We start from the raw sequence: 16,488 nt of genomic DNA, 5'->3' as shown, positions 1-16,488 counted from the left end.
ATGGAAAGGTATTTTAAAAGAAAATCATCTTCAGAGCAACCATCTTCTCCTCAAATACATGTTGAAAAAGAAGTCAAATTGGGTCCACCAACCAAAAAAAGATTTTTAGAATGTGATTTGGAAAGGCTTCCTGATGATCCTTGTTTAAGGCCAAAAATTTCAGATTATCATCCAAGTGATAGAGATGAAGTTAGAAGATATTATTTGCAAAAGGGTCCTTGTCAACCAAAAGAGATAAATTTTCCACAAAGACAATTTGGAGATACCATTCGTAAATTTAATCCGGATTGGTATTTAAAATATGGAAGTTGGTTAGAATATAGTCAAAAGGAGGATGCAACATATTATTTATATTGTTATCTTATGAGATCACATGTTGAGGAACATAAAGGTAGTGGTGATGTATTCATAACAGAAGGTTTTACAAATTGGAAAAAAAGTGAGAGATTTCAAGTTCATGTTGGAGGTCCAAATAGTTTTCATAATCAAGCATGGAGGAATTGTCAATCTTTGATGAAACAAAAGCAACATATTGAAGTTGCAATGTGTAAGCAGTCTGATCAAACTAAAAAGGAATATCGAATTCATTTGACTGCAATAGTTGATTGCATTCGATTCTTATTACGCCAAGGATTAGCTTTCTGTGGTAATGATGAGTCAATGTCATCAAGTAATAAGGGAAATTTTCTTGAACTTTTAGATTTTCTTGTTGACCACAATGAAGTTATTCATAAAGTGATAAAAAATGCTCGTGGAAATCTTAAGTTGATAGCTCCTACAATACAAAAAGATATTGTTAGATTTGCTGCTAGTGAAACTACTAAAGCTATACTTGATGATCTAGGAGATAATTTGTTTTCTATTTTGATTGATGAATCTCGAGATATCTCAGTGAAAGAGCAAATGGTTGTGATTTTACGTTATGTTAATAAAAAGGGACAAGTTATAGAGCGTTTTCTTGGTCTTGTTCATGTTTCTAATACTAATGCTTTATCATTGAAAATAGCTTTGGAGTCATTGTTTTCAAAATATGGATTAAGTTTATCAAGGTTGCGTGGACAAGGATATGATGGAGCAAGTAATATGCAAGGTGAATTTAATGGCCTCAAAAGCTTGATATTAAAAGAGAATTGTTCCGCATTTTATATTCATTGTTTTGCCCATCAACTTCAATTAGCTCTTGTTACAGTGGCAAAAAAACATGTTGGAGTTGCATTATTTTTTAACTTGGTTGCTAATATTTCTAATGTTGCTAGAGCATCATGTAAGCGTCGAGATATTCTTCGAGAAAGTCAAATTGCAAAGGTGAAAGAAGCATTCCAAAAAGGAGAAATCTCTAGTGGGCGTGGCTTGAATCAAGAAACTACAATAAAAAAAGGCGAGAGATACTAGATGGAGCTCACATTATGATACATTACTTAGTCTACTTTCCTTGTTCCCTTCCACGATTGATGTGCTTGAAATAGTTGAGGAAGATGGCATGAGTTTAGCACAAAAAGGTGAAGCATGTGCTTTATTGAATTCTATGCAAACTTTTGAATTTGTTTTCACCTTACACTTGATGAAAAATATTTTTGGGATTACTCATAAGTTATCTCAAGCATTGCAAATAAGTGATCAAGATATTGTAAATGCTATGAAATTAGTTTCAGTGTCCAAACAAATGTTACAAGCAATGAGAGATGATGGTTGGTCTTCTTTGCTCAATAATGTTTCATCATTTTGTGAAAACCATAACATTGTGGTTCTAAATATGAATGACACTTTTCAAACACAAGGAAGGTCAAGGCGTAGGGTAGAGAAAGTTTCTAATCTACATCATTTTCAAGTTGAATTATTTTTTCAAGTGATTGATCAACAACTTCAAGAGTTAAACAATCGTTTCACAGAAGCAAATACTGAGTTGCTTCTTTGTGTAGCATGTTTAAATCCAAGAGATTCATTTTCTGCATTTGACAAGGAGAAGTTGATTCGTTTTGCTCAATTTTATTCTTTTGAATTTTCTCCAATTGAACTTTTGGCATTAGATAATCAACTTGAAAATTATTTCATAGATGTATGTTTTGACAGTGCTTTTTCAAAATTAGAAGGGATTGGTATTCTTTCTATGAAGCTTGTGGAGACAAGAAAACATGTTGTATATCCATTGGTATATTTGCTTTTAGAGCTAGCCTTGATACTACCGGTGACAACTGCATCAATTGAAAGAGTTTTTTCTGCTATGAATATCATCAAGAATCGGATGCGCAATCGTATGGGAGATGAATAGTTAAATGATTGTTTAGTTACTTATATAGAGAGAGAGGTTTTTGATAGTATTGAAAATGAGCAAATCATTCAATGTTTTCAAACTATGAAAACTCGTAGAGAACAATTATGATATATATTTATCTTTATAGAAATTTTATTTTATATTTTGACAAATTTATGTATTTAAATATTGCCCCCACTACTTAAAATTTCTGGATCCGTCACTGGTTTTTTTTTTTTTTTTTTTTTATTTTATATTACATTGGTATAAAAGTCATCTGATATAACTATATTTCATTAATTTCATTTTTTTAAAGTTAAAGTTGATTTTTAATTCCATAAGAAATTTTTAAGATGAAGTGTTTGTAGTAATGTTATTTTAAGAACGAAGTAATCAATGGTGTGGTAGCGGAAGCATCCTGAAAAGACAAATTACTTTTGAAAAATAGACAAAGAAAATACGAGCCAGTATGATAAAATAGAAGTAAAAACAGGTTGTAGAAACTAAATTATTACGTTTCATAATCACGTGTTTTTGGTTTGGGAATTGATGAAAGATATACACTGATGACGAAGGCCACTTGATTCAAAAGTTAGTAAGCTTAATATAATCATCAAAGTCGCCAGTCACATTCCCAACATGCAGATAATATTTTAAGTTAAAATACTGTACTTAACAATTAATATTGTTTGTATAATGACAAGCTTCGATTATAATGACTAACACGTGAATTAATTAGTGTATGCTTGTTCGGATTTAATTAGTATTTTTAAATTTGATTCTTAAATATGTAATACATTAAATATTTAGATGAGAATATTTGTTGTTTATAATAATTATATATATTTATTTTGAACAAGATTGTTTCTAAGAATATATATATATATATATATATATATATATATATATATATATATCAATTATATATCAAAAATTTATAAAAATGATCTTATGAAAATTAAATTTTTTGAAAAAGTTATATACCTTCTTTTATTCTTGGTCAACTTTGATTTCAACACAAAATAATTCTAAACAACTAAAGTTCTAAACGGCCTTTTTTTGAAACGGGCCAATGGACTTCGTCAATTGGCAGGTGATAGATCTCATTTTTCTCTAAACCCTAAACCCTAAATATGAACCACCTATGAAAAGTTTGAAAAAATAGGAAATAAAACTTCAAAATTAGAAGAAAAAAAATAGTAAACGGCCATTTTTTGAAAATTTATCACGGGCTAATGGACTTCGTCAATTGGCAGGTGATAGATATCATTTTTCTCTAAACCCTAAACCCTAAATTGAACCACCGATCAAAAGTTTGGAAAAATAGGAAATAAAACATCAAAATTAGAAGAAAAAAAATAGTAAACGGCCTTTTCTTGAAAATCTATCACGGGCCAATGGACTTCGTCAATTGGCAGGTGATAGATCTCATTTTTCTCTAAACCCTAAACCCTAAACCCTAAATATGAACCACCTATGAAAAGTTTGGAAAAATAGGAAATAAAACTTCAAAATTAGAAAATAATAAAGTAAACGACCTTTTTTTGAAAATCTATCACGGGCCAATGGACTTTGTCAATTGGCAGGTGATAGATCTCATTTTTCTCTAAACCATAAACCCTAAATCCTAAATATGAACCACCTATGAAAAGTTTGGAAAAATAGGAAATAAAACTTCAAAATTAGAAAAAAAAAATAGTAAACGTCCTTTTTTTGAAAATCTATCACGGGCCAATGGACTTCGTCAATTGACAGGTGATAGATTTCATTTTTCTCTAAACCCCAAACCCTAAAACCTAAATATGAACCACCTATGAAAAGATTGGAAAAATAGTAAATAAAACATCAAAATTAGAAAAATAAAAATAGTAAACGGCCTTTTTTTAAAAATCTATCACGGGCCAATGGACTTCGTCAATCGGCAGGTGATAGATCTCATTTTTCTCTAAACCCTAAACCCTAAACCCTAAATTGAACCACCGATCAAAAGTTTGGAAAAATAGGAAATAAAACATCAAAATTAGAAAAAAAAATAGTAAACAGCTTTTTCTTGAAAATCTATCACGGGCGAACGGACTTCATCAATTGGCAGGTGATAGATCTCATTTTTCTCTAAACCCTAAACCCTAAACCCTAAATTGAACCAACTATGAAAAGTTTGGAAAAATAGGAAATAAAACTTCAAAATTAGAAGAAAAAAAAATAGTAAACGGCCTTTTTTTTGAAAATCTATCACGGGCCAATGGACTTCGTCAATTGGTAGGTGATAGATCTCATTTTTCTCTAAACCCTAAACCCTAAACGCTAAATATGAACAACCTATGAAAAAGTTTGGAAAAATAGGAAATAAAAACTTCAAAATTAGAAAAAAAATAGTAAACGGCCTTTGTTTGAAAATCTATCACGGGCCAATGGACTTCGTCAATTGGTAGGTGATAGATCTCATTTTTCTCTAAACCCTAAACCCTAAATATGAACCACCTATGAAAAGTTTGGAAAAATAGGAAATAAAACTTCAAAATTAGAAAAAAAAATAGTAAACGGCCATTTTTTGAAAATCTATCATGGGCCAATGGACTTCGTCAATTGGCAGGTGATAGATCTTATTTTTCTCTAAACCCTAAACCATAAACCTTAAATATGAACCACCTATGAAAAGTTTGGAAAAATAGGAAATAAAACTTCAAAATTAGAAGAAAAAAAATAGTAAATGTCCTTGTTTTGAAAATGTATCACGGGCCAATGGACTTCGTCAATTGGCAGGTGATAGATCTCAAGCTACTTAAATTAAAATTATTATTTTCTAGTTATTACAAATAATTATTAATAACAGAAACGAGATGGATAGCCATGGTTCCTCTCGCTGGTGCCAGATACAGAACAGTTGTCGGAATCAATCATCGGAGGCCAACATTTTTTACACCAACTCTAACAAACAGTACCATTTCAACGCTTTACTTTGTCGCTTCTCTGTGTCGGAGCTGCCCTAGAAAAGGGTCAAAGAAAATTTCAAATGAAAGTGAAGCTATGGTGAAATCAAATTTGTCGTCTAGATTAAGTCCTGAATCAGTCATTGCATAGCATTCCTCTATTTCTCTCAAGTGGTTGGGCGACAACGGCATCCCAAATTCAACAAATAAGTACAAGGAGGACTATAAATTATACTTTTTAAAAAATTTATTTAAATTATTAATGTTAATTTGGCCAATAAATTTATTTTTTAAAAATAAAAAAATTTATTTTTAAAATAAAGTTTACTTAATATTATTAAATTGAAAATTTCAAAAGAAATATAAGAGAAAAATATAATCATTTTTTTGTTACATACGTAATCATGTATGTTGATGTACATTTATGCACAGATCATAAGTTTATAAATCTATAATAAAAAAAATTGTATAATCTTTTTAATAATGTAATCATTTATTTTTGTTTTATAAATTTTATTAGTTTAATTATATTTTTAATGATATATATATATATATATATATTAATTTTTTATTATATTATATAAATAAATAGCTAGACTAACCTATCAGACCTAACTAACTTTTCTATAAATTTAAATATGACATTTTTTTATATAAATAAGTTTTTTTAAGAGTATAAATTTTACATTTTTATATAAATATTTTTTTTAAAATCTTAAACCTGACCCTTTTAAAACATTGCTTTCAGTTCTTCATTTTTGTATAACTTGATTTTGGACGCACATTACCTTTATATTTGTTGTTATAATTTCTCAATTCTCATATTTTGAACTGTCATTCCTTTCTCACAAACTTCCTTTCCTACCAGAGAGGCTATTGTCCATAGGTTTTGATGTAATTTCAATTTTCAAATGTATTGCAGACTGGGCCGGTAGGTTTTCTGATTTTTTGCTTTCTTTCTTTCTTTAATTTCAATTATTTTAAAAACTGAATTTCAATTGTTTGAATATGGATTTTTTTTATTATGTGTATTGTTCAAAATATTAATCATTAATTAAAATTTAAAATTTAAAATTTAAAATTTAAAATTTAAAATTAGGCATATATTAAATTTGAATTCTTAATAAAATATAGTTATATATTTCAATTTATAAATCTATTAAGATAGTAAATTTAAATATGATTTTTTTATAATTTTAAAGGGAAAAAATGAATTCAGAAAATAGAGATATTTTAAATATAAATTTTAAAATTTACAATTTAAAATCTAAAGTTTAAAAATTTAAACTTTAAATTTAAAGTTTAAATTTTAAAATTTACAATTTAAAATCTACAATCTAAAATTTAAAATCTAAAATTTACAATTTAAAATTTAAAATTTAAAATTTAAAATTTAAAATTCACCAAGAATGGGGAAATAACATGGATTCTTTTGAGCACACACCAAGCAGCTGTATCTCCACAGCACAAGACACTCAAGATGACTCTGTTGACTATATGGAAAATAGTTGGGCAAGGAACCTGCGTACCACAGATAGGACTGAAAGGAATGCAGGTTCAGTTTCACCTTTGCTAGCGACAAATACTCAGAGAAAGAACAAGTCTGTTCGTTTTCAAAGTGATACTGACTTGGCATCCTATGGAAACTCATCGGATGATTGACATATGAAGAGAAGCTTGTCACCAGATGATGGAGGAGGCCCATGGGCTAAGGGCCCAACTACTAGGGCCATGGCAAGGAAGATTCATGAAGAATGGGCCCAAGCCCAAGGGAAGCCCATTACTTTGTTTTGTTGGGCTTTGACTCAAGCCCAAGTAGCTTAGGGTAGTATAGGATTTGGGCCTTAGTGCCTTGTATTTTCTTTTGGGCCTTGTATTTTCGGCCATATAGTGTAGGATATACATTTAGAGGTCATGTGAATTTAGGGTTATTTAGGTTACATGTGAAGTTACATTAACATGTAATTAAAAGCACATTTGGTGTGCATTTCGGCCATGTGCAACACATGCACATGGTGTGATCCGAAATGTAACTCAAATGGCTTCTTAATTACATGCCAAATGAGCTAGCACATGGGTGATCCGGGTTTAGGCACCAAAATTTGAATTTTGAATTCAAATTTTGGGCGCCTAAGGTTAAGTGAACCTTACCTTGGTTCCACTTAACCTTAGGCTAACCCAAGGTCACCTTAACCTAATTTTCTCCTATAAATCACTATGGCCGAGACTTGTAAGCGACTTTTGGATTAATTGAATGATTTTTCACTACTTGAAATCTCTCCGTCCGAAAGTCCCTTTGGTTGCCTTCTCTACCCTCCTTGAGTGCTTCTCTTTGTAGAGTTAGGTTACCTTTCTTCTTTGGAACTTAGCTTGAGCAAGCTACGGCCACCTTGAGTCTCCTTGGAGCTTCCTTCCTTGACGTTCCTCATAAGGAACCGTGGAGACTTGAAGCTTCTTCTATGTGCATCCAAGTGGAAGCACATCAAGTGGTATCAAGAGCATTTTGGTTCTTCAAGAGATAAGTTCTTTTCCTTGTCTTTTGAAGTGTGGATCCGTGTTTCAATTTTGTGTTCATCTTGTTTTTATCTTTTTTGTTCATGTCACTTGAGAGTTGATTCCTTCCTAGATCTATTTTCTTGCGTTAAAATTTGATGGATCTAGTTTCTTGTTGCTTGAATGATTCATATATGCGCCTATGAGTATATGCTTCCATGAATCATGCTCTCATCTTGTGCTTGATAGGAATTTTCTGCCTAAGAACGTTTTGGTTTTATTGAGTCATATTTGAAATTTTATTCGGTCATCACATGTTTGAGTCATTTTATTTTGAATCCATGTCTAGAAGTAATGTTCATCATTCTTAGATATGCTTGTTTATCTTTTGATTTCAATTTCTTGTGAAATTTTTCTGGATTTGGCCGAGATCCTTTTAGTCCTTGTATGCTCATCATTTTGGTTTCACTTTGAGTTCATAAACTACTATTAGATCATTAGTAGTTTTCTTAGAAATTTTTAGGTTTCCTAATTTTGAAAATATCTTAAAAAAAAATTTCCTATCCGTGAGTGTTTGATCTTGTTTTAATTGTGTGTGCTGAAAATTTGTGTTAGAAGTTCAATTTGAAATTTGAATTTGGAGCCTAAAACCGTGCATGTGCCATTCAAACTAGCAAGCATCAAAAACATGTTACATTTTACTTGAATTTAAACCTAATTTGCTTGTCATTTGGTATCACATTTTTGAATCCGGTTTTTAGTGCTACCTAAGGTGACCGAGACTTCTATGCTACATAACTCTTGAAAGAAAAAGGCAACTCCTCCATTTTAAAAAAAAATTAGAAGAAAGATCAAAAGAAATTCAAAACAAATTGAATAAAAAAAAAGTGCTAAGTCTAAATTTGAAAAGCAAAAGCCAATTAAGGAGTTTGAATTCTTATTTGTCTCTTCTCGGTTTGTACTTGTGTTTGATTCATAAAATTTTCAGCTACTAAATCCTTGAGTGTTTTGGTTTTGAGCATCCATTCTAGAACTCATCTTAGGACAATTCCTTCTTGTTCTAATCATCTAATTGTTTGTGTCTTATAAACTTGTCATCTCTTAATCTACTCTTGTCTTTCTTTTTCCTCACTACTCTTTGCTGTTCCTATATTTGTTTTAATCAAAGTGTGGCCTAAGTTTGACCTAGCCTATCTTTCTAGAAGCTAGTTCTACAAGGGTCATCAAAAGAAGCCTAAGGAAAGGAGGAGAAAGGAAGCTAGAGAGCTCTCGGTTTTGACTACCTAAACACAAACACTAAACACATTATTGGCTGGAGTGGTGTGGCTGCTGGACTGGATTAAAACCGTGAAGATTGGAGGAGATTAAATTTGAATTGTATAAGAATTAGTGACGGATTTTAGAGACCAATTTTTCATTAATAGTTTGAAATTTTTTTGTTGCAAATTCGGTCTCTAAATTCATCTCTAGTTCTTAGTGGCTGTTTTCATAAATCTTTAAGCCACTTGTTTCTTTGCTTTTAAGTTGCGAACTTATCTTGCATTTGGCCATTTTAAAGGAGTGTCTTGGGGGTGTCTTTGGTACACAACCATCTCTCCTTAGGGTTAGAATTTTCGTTAGTACTTGGTGGGAGTGGTCCTTGATTGATCTTTGGTATCTCTCAAGCTCTCACCCTAGGACACGTTTAGGTAGCTTAATTTCTTGCTTAATTCTTGTTTTTATTTGCTTTTCTACGACTAGTATATGTAGACCCCTAAAATTGTCCGGGTCGGAAATAAAGCTTGAAGACTCTCGAAGACTGAAGAAGGATCAGCCAGAAGGACTTCCAGAAGGCCCAAGGAGGGTTCTCTATAGGTCTAAGAGGTCTTAGGATAGCTAAAAATAGAAAATAGGAGGAATTGGGACCAATACGGGCTGCTTGGGGACCAGTACGGCCTGTATTGAAGTTTTGAACTTCAATACGGCCGTACTGGACTCAATACGGCCGTATTGAAGATTTGTGAACTTCAATACGGCCGTATTGAGTTCAATACGGCCGTATTGAAGAACAAATTCTCAATACGGGCCGTATTGACCCCAGCGCCCGTATTGCTCCTATTTCCTATAAATATGGCGTCATTTGACGTCAATACACACTTTGGAACCATTTCTTGACTCTCTTATTGAGTGTTCTGGGGTTTTTGAGCAGTGCTCTGCCTTAGGAACCTCTCTGGGAGTCAGGACCGGTTAAATCCTCGAGTTCTGAGCGCTTTGCTTGAGTCTCGGATTTAACCGAAGGGGAAATCTTTTTGATTCCCTTAGTCAAAAATTTTCTTCGAGGAGAGTGTCGAGCGAGCTTGTAGAGGGAAGGAGCGCCGCAAAGCCTCCTAGCATTTATTGAGATTTATAAAAGCACGCTCCAAGAGGTTTTCTTTAATTCCCTCCTTTTACTGCTTTCTGTGTGTTTAATTTAAGCATCATGTAGATATTTAAGATAATAATCGTTCATAAATAAAAGGGGTAATTTAGTAATTTTGTGCTATTATTTGTAAAATAATCCGTCATAGGGAACCCGTTAGGGGCGCTGTGGGGTGCTAACACCTTCCTCACGCGTAACCGACTCCCTTACCCGACTCTGGTTATAATGGCCGAAGTCGATTTTTGAAATCGATTGCCTTAACTTCTTTTTCCAATGTTTTGAGTAAAACATTGGTGGCGACTCCACGAACCCTCCCTTTTTACAAAAACCACTAATCCATGGAGGGTCCCGCTTGGGATTAAATTGGATTGGTGAGACTCTTTCAATAATAAATTGGATAAGATCGACGAGGTCTCAGTTTGAGAACAAGTCGTTCTAACAATCCAATACATTTTCAAACAAAAAATAAAAAGAGAGCTCGACCGTCTTCGCGACCGCCGAGGCCCGTTTGGGCCGGTGGCGACAGATGGCGACTCCACTGGGGAAGCCTCGAGAGTCAGTCCCATTTAGTGACAGATTATTTTTAACAAATAATAGTTAAAATTACTTCATTACCCCTCGCTTGTATTATAACATGCTTTATTACATGGCTTTAATAACTGTTGTTTGTTTAAATTCCGCAATTGTTTGAAATACAAACTGTACACAAACCTTTGCACACAACAGTTCCCTCTATACCCGGGGGCATGAGTGGTAATCCATAGGGAGTGGATGTTAGTACGGCCGGTTGATGGGTTTATAGGAGCCTATGAGACCGTTGTCGGAAAAACATCACTCAAGGTGATAACCATGAACTCGAGTCCGACAGTGCGTTGGAACTTTCCATCGACTTACGACGAGAGGAATTGGGTCCCTATAATGGGGGCACCTTGGGGGCCTCAGACCGGTGAGAACAGTTAGAACCACCTTGAATATGCACTTTTCTGCAGGATACCCCTACCTCGTGATTCGCTCGTGACTGTTCGTGGATGAGTGAATTGTTTGTGCATTGACTATGTGACATTGTATGAGCATACATTTGCACCTTTTAAACATACAACATTCTTTTTTAAATAAAAAGAATAAATAGAAATAAAGATCTTCTAGTACATGGTGTTAACATCTACCTTCATTGCATTCATATAGGTAGTTTCCCTTTTCACCCAAAAAATATAAAAAGATACAAAATATTCAAAAGAAAAATATGTATTTACCCAAACCAAGCAATATCATGCATCATCTTAGGAAAATCCTAAAAACATGATAATGCTTAGTTCAATAAACACAATGCATGCATATTCAACATCATCATCTCATGCATATAGATCATGGAGGGATCTAGGAGTTATTCATTTCATACATCTCTCCTAGTATTCCATTAATAAACATAAATAAAAAGAAAGGATTAAATCGATGCGTATGTTCAAAAATGGATCGCACGCCGTTCGTCATCAAGTGTAAGCCAACAACCGCGCCAAGCGAGCGCACATCAACTCCGTTGTTGGTAATCAAGACGAATAAAGGGGAAGGTCCGACACCATTAAGGATCACAGTTCCAAAGCCTTTCCCTTGCAAATCAAATAAGGCTGTGCCGTGGATATACGACATCCACTCTTCTGCCGACAGCGATACCTCCAACATCGCTGGACTTGGGGGCATGACTAGGAGTGGCAGGATCTACACTCCCGAAGATCTTCATGATAAAGCCCCCAAGAATAAAGAAAAAGAAGAAAAGAAAACCGAGGAAAAAGAATCCGAGGAGGAGACAGACGAGCTGTTAAAGTTTATCCGACAGAGCGAGTATTCCATCATGGATCAACTTCATAAGACGCCAGCAAAGATTACTCTGTTGTCGTTGATCCTATGCTCCGAACCGCATCGGCAAGCTCTGTTGAAAGTCTTGAACGAGGCATACGTGTCGCACACTATCTCCCAAGACAAGTTTGAGGGGATTGTTAGTCATGTCACGGCTAATGATCACCTCACCTTCATCGATGAAGAAATCCCCACCGAGGGATCAAACCACAACAAGCCCTTGCACATCTCTATAAAGTGCAAGGAGTATCACATCGCTAAAAGTCTTGGTAGATAATGGATCTTCCTTGAACGTGATGCCAAAAAGAACTCTCGAGCAAGTGGCAATCAAGGGAGTCCAAATGCGCCCGAGCAACATGATCGTTCGAGCTTTTGACGGATCTAAAAGAGAAGTAGTGGGAGAAATCAATCTTCCAATCCAAGTTGGACCCACTATCTTCAACGTCGAATTTCAAGTGATGGACATTACTCCAACATACAGCTGTCTCCTTGGCCGACCTTGGATTCATGATGCAAAAGCTATTCCTTCTACGCTCCACCAGAAAGTCAAGTTCATAGTGGGTGACAAACTGGTGACTGTACAAGCTGAAGATGACATACTCATCAGCAAGCCATCCAATATACCATATGTGGATGCAGCAGAGGAAGCTTTAGAAACCGCCTTCCAAGCCTTGGAAATTGCCAATGTTGAAACGTTTCCCCGAGAAATGAAGAAGGTAGCTCATATGCTCACAAAGAATGGATACTTGCCAGGACAAGGATTAGGCAAGGACTCCCAAGGAATCCCGGAGCTACCCATTATCAAGGATAATCCGGGGAAACAAGGGTTAGGATATGACCCTAGTAAAGATCAAAGAACGAAGAGAAACAAAGATCCATCTCGACGTTCTTTAAGCCAGATCTTTAGGAAGGCCGGTTCACAAGTATCAAGGCCGGTCGTCGTCATCAAGTGTTCTTCTCCTTCTGATAGGGATATGTAAACCTGATGACTATTAGAGATTACTCCTCGGGGACAGCCCGACCCCCGAGCCTCGATAGGGCACATGTTTCCACTGTGATTATAATAAAATCATTCATTATTATTTCTTATTGCTTCTCTTCTTGCTTGCAATAAAATTCTAAACCACGTTATTTAACCCTGTTTGAATAAACATGAATGAGGTTAAAATCATCTTAATAATCAATAAACCCGCATCATTTTTATGTGGAAGTGTGCACGACAACTTGGAGCACCTTTTCTTGGCCTCAATAAATGCCATCATGGATAAAAGAAATCCTAAAAAACAAGAGAGGCTCAGCAGGAAACCCAAAAAAGGGGGCTGCACAAAAATAAGAGCAAAAGACCCGCTAGGAATCCCACAAATGGGTTACCTAGGCAAAAATTAGGGTTACAAAATAATGAACAAAAACAAAAGCCCGCTAAGACATCACAAATGGGTGTTTTAGGCAAAAGTTAGGGCCGTCAAAAAAGAAAAAAACAAAATAAATCCATGATGGTACCATCAATTGAATTCAACAAGGGGCTCAAGAAAAGCTATCCAAGTTGTCAAAACACAATCATTAATAACAAAGATGTGCTTAAACTCATAAGTGTTTAATCGAACAAGCCTAAACACATAAGCCTACCATGGCCAGCCATTCTTACAAAAAACAATTTTTCAAAAATAAAATAATCCCCTCTAAAACACAAACCTTTGAAAATATATCCTTTCCTTCTTTTCTCTCTTGTCCCAACGATTTTTGAATAATCTAGTGGAAACATGGAGATATAGTGGTCAATAGGAGGGTTGACACATCTTCTAAAGAAAGGGAAGAATCATTTGGTTGATGACACCAAAATCAAATATGCATCATTCCTCGGTAACAGAAATCGGCAGAGCACAGTCCGTCTGGAGGAATGGCAAAATCCAAACACAAAAACGCATCGGTTAATTCTTTTGAAAAAAAAGAATCAAATAGAATTAGGTGCATCACACTGCATACATGCATACAGATGATAGGTGTACTGGAAGATCACTTATTCTCTGTTTATTGAAAAAACAAAAAATAATAAAAAATATAAATTTCAGAAAAAACAATGCGCCCGTACCATGTTCAGTACGCCCATGCTAAAATCAGGGTTATGAACAAAATTTCAACTCAACATGGGCGTACCGAAATGGATGCGGCCGTATTGGCCATAAAGAAATTTTCAAAGACCTCGTCATGAGGCAATTGCATAAAAATAGAAAAAAATAGAAAATTGCTTGTGTATGACAACAGTCAACAAAAGCCGAAAATGAAAAAAGGCAAGGATATAGAAAATCCAACAAACAAGATTGCACAGAATAACCGAGCCTGGAGAGGCTTGCCGAAAGAATACTCTCAGAATAACTGAGCCTGGAGAGGCTTGCCGAAAGAATACTCTCAGAATAACTGAGCCTGGAGAGGCTTGCCGAAAGAATACTCTCAGAATAATTGAGCCTGGAGAGGCTTGCCGAAAGAATACTCTCAGAATAACTGAGCCTGGAGAGGCTTGCCGAAACAATACTCCCACAGAATAACTGAGCCTGGAGAGGCTTGCCGAAATAATACTCTCTCAAAATAACTGAGACATTTCTGTACAGAAAAAGCCGAAAAACAACAGAAAAGGCAAAAATACAGAAAAAGCCAAAAAAATGACAAAAAAGGCAAACATACAGAAAAAGTCAAAAGTCGACAAAAAAGACAAAGATTTCACATCTTTCAGAATAACTGAGCCTGGAGAGGCTCGCCGAAATAATACTCTCAGAATAATTGAGCCTGGAGAGGCTTGCTGAAATAATACTTTTTCAGAATAACTAAAGCCTGGAGAGGCTTGCAGAAATAATACTCCCCCAACTGTACAGAATAATTGAGCCTGGAGAGGCTTGCTGAAATAATACTCTCATCAGAATAACTGAGCCTGGAGAGGCTTACTGAAATAATACTCTCTCAGAAATAACTGAGCCTGGAGAGGCTTGCCGAAACAATACTCATTCAGAATAATTGAGCCTGGAGAGGCTCGCCAAAATAATACTCCACATCAAAGAATAATCGAGCCTGGAGAGGCTCGCAGAAATAATACTCCCCAAAGGGAACCTCAGCTCATGAAGCCAATATCCAACAAGAGCTTTCAAAGCAAGATCGTCAAAATCTCCCAAAGGAAGTACGATCATCCAAGTAATATATCCAAGTCAAAGGACTTCGGACTTCCTCAGTGGAAAGTAGCTCTCCGACTCAGGCATTGAGTGAGGCTAAGCCTGTAGAGGCTTCCTAAATAATACTCTCCCGATCAGACAGAATAATTGAGCCTGGAGAGGCTCGCAGAAATAATACTCCTTCAGAATAATCGAGCCTGGAGAGGCTCGTAGAAAGAATACTCCCTTCAGAATAATTGAGCCTGGAGAGGCTCGCCAAAATAATACTCCACATCAAAGAATAATCGAGCCTGGAGAGGCTCGCAGAAATAATACTCCCCAAAGGGAACCTCAGCTCATGAAGCCAATATCCAACAAGAGCTTTCAAAGCAAGATCGTCAAAATCTCCCAAAGGAAGTACGATCATCCAAGTAATATATCCAAGTCAAAGGACTTCGGACTTCCTCAGTGGAAAGTAGCTCTCCGACTCAGGCATTGAGTGAGGCTAAGCCTGTAGAGGCTTCCTAAATAATACTCTCCCGATCAGACAGAATAATTGAGCCTGGAGAGGCTCGCAGAAATAATACTCCTTCAGAATAATCGAGCCTGGAGAGGCTCGTAGAAAGAATACTCCCTTCAGAATAATTGAGCCTGGAGAGGCTCGCAGAAATAATACTCCTTCAGAATAATTGAGCCTGGAGAGGCTCGCAGAAACAATACTCTTCCTTCAGAATAGTTGGGCCTAGAAAGGCTCGATTCCCCAGAGATATCTCAAGCTTACACTCACGGGCCAAATTCCCCAGTGAAAGCTATCAGAATGCGATCAGCGAAATCCCCAAAGGAGGCCTGATCATCCAAGAAAAATGTCTAAGGACTTTAAACTTCCCCAATGGAGGATAGTTTTCCAACTCAAAAGCGATGAGTGAAGCTAAGCCTGAAGAGGCTTTCTAAATAATACTCTGGGATGAATAAAAACTTCAAATCCCCAATCGCCTACTAAAGAGGCATCTCTTCAAAAGGAAGACCAATAAACTATTCCCCAAGTGGAATTTGGCCCTCAGCCTAACAAATGAACGTCAAGATGATCTGCCTAACAAAAGAGGCCAATCAACATCAATCCCCAGTGGATGATCGCCTATCCAAGAGGCATCCCCACAAAAGGGGAAGAAAATCAAAAAGATTAATAAAATTCCCCAAGCGGAATTTGGCATCCCGCCAAAACATCGAACATCAAGACTATCTGCCTAACAGAAGAGGCCAGTCAAAAAATCAACATGTCAACATCCCTAGCGGATAACAGCCTACACAGAGGCTACAAAACCAGAAAAGTCAAAAAGAGTCACCCGAATAAGGATAACCGGGATACTCCACCAACGTCGACAGGACGTCAGCCAAACATAAGGCATCGCTCATTTCAAAAAGAGC

The 16,488-nt window shown here is 35.5% G+C and overlaps 2 protein-coding genes across 2 annotated transcripts; both read left to right on the top strand.

Annotated features, from left to right (window-relative positions):
* Positions 1–1,392, top strand: LOC145956288 (uncharacterized). Its single transcript, XM_083071862.1, has one exon. The coding sequence runs from the start codon at positions 1–3 to the stop codon at positions 1,390–1,392; it is 1,392 nt and encodes a 463-aa protein (XP_082927988.1).
* Positions 1,393–1,480: 88 nt separating this feature from the next.
* LOC145956287 (uncharacterized) lies at positions 1,481–2,269 on the top strand. The gene has a single exon (XM_083071861.1). It carries the CDS (start codon positions 1,481–1,483, stop codon positions 2,267–2,269), a length of 789 nt encoding a protein of 262 aa, XP_082927987.1.
* The last annotated feature ends 14,219 nt before the right edge of the window (positions 2,270–16,488 follow it).

This window comes from Cajanus cajan, chromosome 3, assembly GCF_000230855.2.
Source record: "Cajanus cajan strain Asha chromosome 3, NIPB_CcT2T_4, whole genome shotgun sequence".
In the NCBI taxonomy this organism is placed as follows: domain Eukaryota; kingdom Viridiplantae; phylum Streptophyta; class Magnoliopsida; order Fabales; family Fabaceae; genus Cajanus; species Cajanus cajan.
Note: the sequence above shows the minus strand (reverse complement) of the source record. Positions and strands in the feature narration are given on the sequence as shown.